This window comes from Orycteropus afer, unplaced genomic scaffold (assembly GCF_000298275.1).
Source record: "Orycteropus afer afer isolate SDZICR_OR568_19922 unplaced genomic scaffold, OryAfe1.0 scaffold00255, whole genome shotgun sequence".
Taxonomy (NCBI): Eukaryota; Metazoa; Chordata; class Mammalia; order Tubulidentata; family Orycteropodidae; genus Orycteropus; species Orycteropus afer.
In genome coordinates this window covers 4371991-4382202 of record NW_006921842.1, presented here as the reverse complement: position 1 = coordinate 4382202, position 10212 = coordinate 4371991, and the positions used below count along the sequence as shown (strand labels likewise).

General features: G+C 42.2%; 2 protein-coding genes across 2 annotated transcripts in view; one reads left to right on the top strand and one right to left on the bottom strand.

The window, feature by feature from the left end:
• Nucleotides 1–5373: 5373 nt before the first annotated feature.
• Nucleotides 5374–5754, bottom strand: LOC103204644 (histone H2B type 1-C/E/F/G/I). Its single transcript, XM_007949858.2, has one exon. The coding sequence runs from the start codon at nucleotides 5752–5754 to the stop codon at nucleotides 5374–5376; it is 381 nt and encodes a 126-aa protein (XP_007948049.1).
• Nucleotides 5755–6743: 989 nt separating this feature from the next.
• LOC103204645 (histone H3.1-like) overlaps nucleotides 6744–10212 on the top strand; it is a 10628-nt gene continuing 7159 nt past the window's right edge. The window contains exon 1 of the mRNA XM_007949859.2: nucleotides 6744–7072. Within this exon, the coding sequence (XP_007948050.1) occupies nucleotides 6744–7072 (329 nt within the window). The remainder of the gene's footprint in view (nucleotides 7073–10212) is intronic.

Sequence of the window (10212 nt, the reverse complement as noted above, 5' to 3'; positions counted from 1 at the left end):
TAACTGAGCTGTAGGCTAAATTCCATAGTAGGCCAGATTCCTTTTCCTAAAAAAAAAAAAAAAAAAAGAATTTGGCTTTTATGCTGAGTGAAAGGCTCTCTCTGGGGCTAGAGAATGAATTGTGCATGACATGCTTATTTTTTATTTTACTTAACCCATTCATCCAATCAAACAGCTACATGCCCATTGATTTATCCATCCATTCAACAAATATTTTTTGAATCCTTAGTATGTGCCTGGCATTGTTCTAGGTGCTGTGAATGAAATAGGCAAAATCTCTTCTTTGTGGAGTTTAAAATACATTGTAGTTGTGGGAGACAGGGAATTAACAAAAATAAGTAAATGCAGTATGTCAGTAGGTAAACAGATAAAGAAAACAGACTGTAGGGGATAAGTACTGCCAGGGGATGGGAGAGGTGAGTGGTAGATGGTTGCAATTTTAAATAGTGTGGTTGGGGAAAGCTTCACAAATGAGATAAGGCTCAGCAGAGGCCTGAAGCTTGTAAGGGAGTGAGGTTGTTGCAGGAACAACAAAGTCCTTACCCCCTGTTTGAAGGGCCAATAATCACAATAAGTTGAAGCAGGAAAGCAAAAGTTTTACTGAGTATGGATACCCAAGAAAACAGAGAATCACTTCTCTAAAATGCCTGTCTCCTGGAGCAAAGGGATAAACCTAATTATATAAGGAGATGGGAAAAGGGTTGAAGATCCCTTGGACTGCCAGGAATGTCTTTGTTCTTCTCTTTCCTGGTTAGTCAGGACTCAGGGTTCCTCTTCCCAGAATCAGCTTGCTTCATAGGCTACCGTTCTCAGATGAAACCAGTTGTGGGAGAGGGTTATGCTTCAAAGAATGTATAATTGAAAATAACAGACCTCAAAAACAACATCTGTAAAGAGGTTGGCTATTCTCTTTACTTAAAAGAAAACAAAAAGGAGGGAAAAATAGTAAGTTAGTCACTATGACTAAAGTCTACTTTTATCATATTTGCTAGTCTGTTAAATGTTTAATACTCCAGACTACACAGCTAATAAATTTGGGGGCAAAGCTGGACTCAGGTAGTAGGCCTCAAAAGTTTCCAATTTTAAACAGACCACATAATGTTTTATATTTGTTTACATTATTTCCTTTATGGAGCAATGAGGAGCTCTGGTAGCATAGTGCCTGAGGCATTTAACTGCTAACCAGAAGGGTGGTGGTTCAAACCCACCAGTCACTCCTTGGAAGGAAGGTTGGGCAATCTACTTCCGTGGAGATACCACCTCAGAATCCCAAAGAGGGGTGGCTTTGAGTTGGATATGACTTGATGACAGTGAGTTTGTTTTTTTGATTTATGGAGCAATGTCTCCTGTCCTAGATAATGGACCATGCCTGGTTCAGTTTTGTGGTTTGGGTAAATGATTGGTACAATTCAGTGAGATATGCATTTCAGGCTTTGAGGAACGTGGAAGGGTATTTTGAAGTGAAAGATTCAAGCTGTTTATTGCAAAAGTCACCTGTGGGGAAGTAGGGAAAGGGTGAATCTTGTAGGGGAGGCATTTAGAGAACATTGATGTCAATAGGTATATACCTAGATGAACTGGGAAAAAAAAAATCCAGTCATATAGAAGATAAGACTGAGGTAGGTAGGATTTAGGCTTGTAAACCAGATTGTTGACCCTGAAGTTGATATTAAAAACAGTAGGGTACCATTGGACTCAACACCCAGCCTGAACTCATTCATAATGGTCAATGAGGTTTGAACATACATGCTTTCCTCCATTCATCAAAGTGTCTTCCTGATTTCCCAACCTGATTGTACACAGCTACATTTGGACTCAGTGATGTCAAACGTTGTTCACCTCAGAATGAATATTTGATTCTAATTAGAGTTGTATAGCTTTTGTATCTTCCCAAGTAAACAATTCTTGCCAGTATTTATATTTGTTTATTTTGTTCTGGGAAGCCCCAGTGTCCTCCCTAAGATGTAAGAACTCACCATTGGGCTCTGATAGCTAGTCTTTCTCTCTCTTGTTTCATTTATTCTTTGTTTTCAGGCATGAGTTTTGGTGGAAACAATTGCATAGTTGTCGCCTATACTGGTTTTCTTTTCTAATTCATTAATTAAACCCCTAAACTTCCTTTGCAGTCAGGTGTAGACAATGGCTATTTTTGGTCAATGGAATATTAGCAAAAGTAGGATTATACCATCCCAGACCAAAAACCAAACCCACTGTGATCTAGGGGATTTGACTCATAGCAATCTTATAGCGAAGAGTACAACTGTCCCATAGGTTTCTCAAGGTTGTAAATCTTTATGGACACAGACTGCCTCATCTCCTGCAGACTAGAAGGTGGGTTTGAACTGCAGACCTTTTGATTAGTAGCCAGATGCTCTAACCACTACATCAGAAATCCTTACCATCCCAGAGTTTCCACAAAATGTGAGGGTGTTCCCCCTGGCTTTTTTCCTTTCTTGGGGATGGAATGTAGACATGATAGCTGTTGCTAGAGCAGACATCTTGGACTACAAGACACAAGAAACATATTAAGAATGACAGAGCTATGATGTCAGGTGGGAAATTAGCTTCATTGCAACAATAGCTTCAAATATACTACCAGGCAGGCCATTCCTGAGGTCATAGAAGGAAAAAGCTCACAGAAATTTAAGATCCCAGAGTTCTTGATTTTTTTCAATTTATTGAATTGATTTAAAACATAGTGAGAAGCAAGGGGAAAGAGATGGGCAGGTTAACACATTTAGAATAGATTGCAAATGAGATAGTTGCATTATCTGAATCCTCAGTTACGCATCATTCATATGTGCCGGCTCTCTTTCTCTCTGCCTTATCAGTCTTCCCACTGAAAGTGTGGTTATGACAACCATAGTTGATGATGAGTGTAGGGGCGAGGTGCTTAGAAGTCATTTGAAGCAGCACATTTATCTATTGGACAAGTACAGGGCCACTGGCCTAGCTCCCCAATGAAGTTCCCAGTAGCTGTGCCTTTTATGTTCACGTTACTGTTGTTGTTTTGTGCTGTCAAGTCAGCCCAACTCATAGGGACCCCTCCTTGGGTTTCCGAGGCAGTATCACTACGGAAGTAGATTGCCCCATCTTTCTTCCTGGCAGACAGCAAATGGGGCCAAAATGGGTGTCACCAATGAGTGGTCCATTTAAGAATTCTAAATATTTGGTGTCTCACAAATATTTGGCACTTCCTGATTCTTTCCTCTCTTCCTGTGTGATTTTTTTTTCTGCATCAAACATGTCTCACAGGTTACTAATTTAACATTTATAGTGAACATAGCTTTTGGATTTTACCTTCATATCACAAGCCCCTTGGTTACCTACTTAATTCTTATGAGCGTCTTACTTATGAAATTCCTACTTAACATTCCCTCTGAGTTCCATCCATCCCATTTGGTGGTGGTGTTGTTTTGGTCCTCATTAGCAGAATTCAATAGAACAGATGTGAGAACACGTTCTCAAATAATACAGCAAACACACAATACACATAGGAGTTAGGTTCCTCAAGATAGAGGAACTCCTATTCCAGTGCTGAGCAATATATACCTATATATGAAAGAGAGAAATACTTCTATTTTGTTTCATCAGTGATTATTATAGGTTGTCACTTTTGGGAGTTATCTGATAACTGTTGCACACTGAAGAGATCTTATCTTATTAAAAAATCCTTGAGAAGCATAATGGACAAAGTTTGTAATTATAGTATTCCTTCCTACATTTTTGTATGATACTACCATTTTAGTATAGCAATGCACTAGTTCCACAAAGGGAGCTCTGGTAGCATAGTGGCTAAGACACTTGCCTGCTAACCAGACGGCTGGCGGTACAAACCCACCAGCCACTCCTCGGAAGGAAGGTTGGGCAATCCTACTTCTGTAGTGATACTGCCTCGGAAACCCAAGGAGGGGTTGCTATGAGTCGGGTTTGACTCGATGGCATATAACAACAACAACAACAGTTCCACAAAATTCTTGATAAGAAATGGCCAGAAAAGCATATAAATGTATAATTCCTGTTCTCACCTACAGCACATACAGACTTGAACTGTGCATATTTTTGTGACTCATTCTCTATCAAAACACACATTCATATATACACACTCAATTTTGGGAAATAGACTGAGCAAAAAAAAAAAAAAAAAATTCCCTCCTTTACACTTCTGTTCACAGAATTCCTTTGGCCAAGCCACAGTTTCTATGACTGTCCCAGGAAGGCAAGTGGCAGTTCAACGTAAAATCCATCTCTGTCTCTTATTTCCTTGACCTCTCTCCTGCTCCACCTTCCCTCCAGGACTGCCTCCAGGGAACTTGAAATTTTCCAAGATTAAGTCCAGTCAGATTTCAGCAATGCCGTACTCCCAAACTCAGGTTGATGCTTCCCTTTTCTGTGAGTCTGTAAGATGATTGTTTAAATATTGGTCTTAGACTACAAGCCATTAGGACAGGGATAGTTTCTATCCTGTTCACTTGTTAGTACTGATCAGTCACTTTCTGCAATTTAACAAGCTCTCAATAAACTCCCAAGTCCTAGACTACCTAATTGACACTTCCATTCAGTAAAGAATTCTGGTGAATGATTCAACAGAGAAATGTCCAGGAGGGAAAATTGCATTGAGTGGATTTAGCAAGGTGAAGTGATAGAAAGGCTCTAATATTACAAGTAGCCTGTCATGTGCACACCAATTAATCTCTCACAGTTTTCTGAAAACCTGTAATATAATTTGTATTTTTTTGATTATCTTTTCAAGGGAACTGTCCAAGACTGGATTCCTTGCTAGCTGCAGCCAACCACATTACCAAAGAATAAAAGCAAGCCACATTTTATTCATAGGCTCTTTTCTTTTACAAAACCTTTTCTCAAAGGTAACACCCTAAACTTACTATGTATTACTTGCAGAAAAGAGCTAAGATTTTGAGTAGTGTATTGGTCTGGTTTTCTGCTTCCCAACCCCTTCAATGTGTTATGAAAGGAAATCCTCATCCTATCAGGAATACAGTTTATCATACCTTTCTATGTTAATAGTTTCTAAATGTTTGCATACAAAGGATACTCACACTACATAGCACCAATTCACAAATAACTCAAATTTACTGCTTCCAGACCACAGTGGAGGTGCTGCCCCAAATTTCTCTAAATAAAGCAATTAATATTCCTTCCCATTTGCTTGTATTGCTTCTCTATTTGCTTTCCTAATGCTTACCCCTAGTTCAAGTTAAAGAAAGTATTAGCTCCACCGAGAACAAGAACAGGAGAGCAGTACATGAATAGAACAAACCTGTTTGGTGTTAGGGCTCTTCCTTGAATCTGTGAATGGCTCTGAAAAGAGCCTTTGGGATCGACGGTTCGGTGCTTATGTAAGCATTACATTTACTTGGAGCTGGTGTACTTGGTGACAGCCTTGGTGCCCTCCGACACGGCGTGCTTGGCCAGCTCCCCAGGCAGCAGCAGGCGCACGGCAGTCTGGATCTCCCTGGAAGTGATAGTCGAACGCTTGTTGTAATGAGCCAGGCGAGAGGCTTCACCGGCTATGCGCTCGAAAATGTCGTTGACAAACGAGTTCATGATGCCCATGGCCTTGGACGAGATGCCGGTGTCCGGATGGACCTGCTTGAGAACCTTGTACACGTACACAGAATAGCTCTCCTTCCGGCTACGCTTGCGCTTCTTGCCATCTTTCTTCTGCGCTTTGGTCACCGCCTTCTTGGAGCCCTTTTTCGGGGCCGGCGCGGACTTCGCTGGCTCCGGCATAGCTGCAATCTCTTTGAGCTGAAACAGAACAGTACAATGCCAGGCTGCACTATTTTTGTAGAGCTTCTATGCAAATGCAACCTTACTTTATTCAATCTCTGATTGGAACAAATCAGTTAGTACTAGGCGTTTATGCAAATAAAAAAGTCTACCTATGATTGGCTGTGTAAGTGGAACCTACCCTAAGTTCTTTTCTCCATTTAAAAAAAGGATACTTTTCGTTTTGAAAACTATTAAAAAATTAAATTTGTCTTGCAAATAGTATCTAGTTATGAAACCAGTCTGTCTTTTCCCTTTTCCCCCAACTGGACCTAAAGAAGGGCAAAAGTGGTATAAAGTAATGGCTGTCTGCCAAGGGCGCTTAGAATTTTTTGAAGAATTAAGTATAGGAAAGAAAATAGAAACATTAGCCAAATATTCAAATGTTTTCAAAATTATGCCATAGTTGTTCGTAGTTAGTTTGGTCAGTAGTATTCTTACATATTCAAACATTTTCAAGAGTCAAAAGAACGTCATGTTACAACGGGAAGCCATTTTAATGCTCGGAGGTAAGAAAGAATGGAGGTGTACTTAATGTTGCTAAACATTTAAGGCTAACTTTCAAAGATGAAGAAAAGACAATGCACCCACCAATCATGTTCAAGCTCAGGCTTTTGAAATGGCCAAAAAGTTTACATTCTCTGGCTCATGAGGTTCAGAAAATTCATTTCCGTGTCTCCCAAACCGTCTTTTCCTCCTAGAGTAAATACCAAGTGGATTAAAAGAAAATAAATTAGGGTGCATGTACGAGAACTCGAATAAAATTAAGCACATTTCAATAGGTCGAAGTTCTAAAGTGAGACCTGGTAGCCAATCACAAGACCTATTACATTAACTTAATTCAAGGCGCGCAGTTTGAATATGCGGGCCAATCAGGAGGCCCTTGCCTTTATAAATAGGAGTAAGGGAAATTGCTCGGTTCACTGCTTTAAGATCTCTTGGTATTTGTAATGGCTCGTACCAAGCAGACAGCTCGCAAATCCACCGGCGGCAAGGCGCCACGCAAGCAGTTGGCTACCAAGGCTGCCCGCAAGAGCGCGCCAGCCACCGGCGGCGTGAAGAAGCCTCATCGCTACCGCCCAGGCACCGTGGCGCTGAGAGAGATCCGGCGCTACCAGAAGTCGACCGAACTGCTGATCCGTAAGCTGCCGTTCCAGCGGCTGGTGCGTGAGATAGCGCAGGACTTCAAAACTGACCTGCGCTTTCAGAGCTCGGCTGTGATGGCCCTGCAGGAGGCGTGCGAGGCCTATCTTGTGGGACTCTTTGAAGACACCAACCTGTGCGCCATCCACGCCAAGCGTGTCACTATCATGCCTAAGGACATTCAGCTGGCCCGCCGCATTCGCGGCGAGAGGGCGTAAGTTCTACCGAGTGAGTGCTAGCTTCGAACCCAAAGGCTCTTTTCAGAGCCAACCATGTTCTCTGTGGAAAGTGCTGTAATAAAAGGAGAAGATCAGAAGCAAAAGACAATATTGGAAAACCGGAGGAGGAATTCAGCTTTCTGGAAGTGTGTGGCTATAGTAACAGCATAGTGGCTAAAGCACTTGACTGCTAACCAGAAGGCTGGCGGTTCAAACCCACCAGCCACTCCTCGGAAGGAAGGTTGGGCAATCCTACTTCCGTAGTGATACTGCCTCGGAAACTCAAGGAGGGGTCGCTATGAGTCGGGGCCGACTCGACGGCACATAACAACAACAACAAGTTAAACTATAATTCTAGTAGAAAAGCTGTATCGCACAGTAAGAGCCCTTAGTTCAGAGAAGTCTTCAGGTGGGAGATGGGGCTTGAGGACCTACCGGCCGCTACCAACCTCGCTCACTACCTGGTCCTGCACGGTAGGCCTGCTCGCCGCCACTCGTGAGCGGGCCATCTCCTGTACTCCAGTGAGGCATAACTTTCCACATTCCCTCCCTCGTGGTAGTTGGCTGTAGTGAATTCTGCCTTTACCTTTCTTGCTGTGTCTTTGAATGATCAAGTACTTAAAAGGAGTGGCCCTCTTGACTTCTAGGAAAACTTCGTGGTGGCCAAAAGTGCATTAGCTCCTTAGTGACCTTTTTTTTTTTTTTTTAAATGTCTGAAAATTAGCCAGCAAATTAGGCTCTTACCTAGCTATTTATATCGTTCAGTGATACTGGATATACTTTTCACAATGTGTCAACATTCACTTCAATTCTGGCTGTTCCTTAGTGAAGTCAAAAGTCACAATGAAGACCGCTGAGGTAGAGTAGTACCTTGCTCTTGAGAACTCGGTCTAACAGTTTAAGGAAGAAACAATGTTTTCAATCGCATGTTCAACTTAATGTTGAATTTGGCGGATAGAAGATAAAAGAGTGAAGCACTTTGAGTCAGTACAGATTTCACATGGATTTAGCTTCACCTTGTCATAAAAAGAAAACATCTCTGGATCACTCAGGAAATAAATACTATTGGTTTCAATGTTACAACTTTATCCACTAATAGTAACCCTGTTGTAGTTCCTGCAATAGCAAGTAACCCTATTGGTTTGGGTATCCATGGAGGGCTTCAGGTTTTACTAGTTGAGTTTGAATATATCCAATTTATGAATTAAGTCAGGTGCAGTGGCCATTTATGTCAAACCCTGAAATGAGGGTCCTGAACATGGGAAAATCTCTTCAGAGCATGCTCTAAAATCCTGAATCATGGCTGGCCTACAAGTGCAGCAGTTGACATAAAATCAGAAATTAATCATATGCTTAATGGAAGGAAGGTTGGGCAATCTACTTCCATAGTGATACCACCTTGGAAACCCAAGGAGGGGTCGCAATGACTCGGGTCTGACTCGATGGCACTTAACAACAACAATCCTCAGTGGTCTTCACTGTGACTTTGATGATCGCTAAGGAACAGCCAGGAATGAAGTGAATGTTGACACATTGTGAAAAGTATAACCAGTATCGCTGAATAATATAAATAGTTAACTGAGAGCCCAATTTGCTGGGCAATTTTCACCAGACATTTAAAAAAAAAAAAAAATCAGTAAGGGGTTAATGCACTTTTGGCCGCAGCAGTTTTCCTAGAAGTCAAGAGGGCCACTCCTTTTAAGTACTAGACCATTCAAAGACACAGCAGGAAAGGTAAAGGCAGAATTCACCACAGCCAACTACCATGAGATTTAGTGAGACTGGAACTCGTTAGGAATCCAGTAATGCAGGAAATGATGAGAGAAATGATATATCCTTGAGCAGTTGGGAAAAACTTCCGAGGAGGGGACACAATGCATGCAGATCGATACTCAAGAACCATGCTGAGCTGTGTAATACATCTTCAGGTGAATGGAGATGTTATCCAACCCATGCATTCCACAGGTTTCCCAGAGTTTGTCAACTTCCAGGGTACCACTGGCAGTGTCTGTGGACCAGTAGTGCTGCCAGTGGCATGGGCAGAGCACAATAGCAAATTTTGGGCCTGGAGTTGTTGTTGTTGATAGGTGCCCTTGAATTAGTCCAACTCAGAGTGACATACAGCAAGCAGAATGAAACACTGTCTGGTCCACCATCGGTTACCCTACTGTTATTTGAAATACTGGGGGCAGAGGCTCCAGCCTCACAGCAACATGTAAGCCACCACAGTGCGACAAACTGACAGACAGGGCCTGGAGTAGGAGTGAGCAAATATCTGAAAACTCACACTTTGTGCAGCCTGTATCTGCTCCTTATATGAGAAACGTTCTGTCTGCTTCTATAATGCTCTCAAATTCCATAAGATATAAGCCACTATTATGCTTTCAAAATATTCATAATGTGAATTTAGAAATAGAAATGTATCTATTTTTATGAGGTTCTCTAACATTAACTATAAGCAATTAAAACCAACAAACCCAAACTCAGGGCCACGGAGTCAATTCCGACTCAGGGACCCCCACTGATTTTCCAAGGCTGTATGTAAATCTTTACAGAAGAGTGCTCCATCTTTCTTCCGTAGAGCAACTGGTGGGTTTGAACCACTGACCTTTTTGGTTAGCAGCTAAATGCCTTAACCACAGCATCACCAGAGCTCCTTACCTGTAAGTCATTAACCAAAACCAAGCCAAACTCACTGCATGGAGTTGGATCCAACTCACACAGACTCTTCCTTGGGTTTCTGAGGCGGTATCACTACAGAAGAACTAACGTTCTTTCCGAGGAGAGGCTGGTGGCTTTGAACTGCCAGCCTTCTGGTTAGCAGTCAAATGCCCTTGGCATTACGTCACCAGAGCTCCCTATAAGCCATTGAACTAAACTCACTGCCATGTGTAAGCCATTGTTGTTGTTGTTGTTGTTTGCCGTCGAGTCGGGAGTCGGGCCCCGACTCATAGCGACCCCTCCTTGGGTTTCCGAGGCAGTATCACTATGGAAAGTAGGATTGCCCAACCTTCCTTCCGAGGAGTGGCTGGTGGGTTTGAACCGCCAGCCTTCTGGT

Coding starts and splice junctions, on each gene's coding strand:
- LOC103204644 (XM_007949858.2), bottom strand. CDS start 5,754: ATGCCGGAGCCAGCGAAGTCCGCGCCGGCCCCGAAAAAGGGCTCCAAG.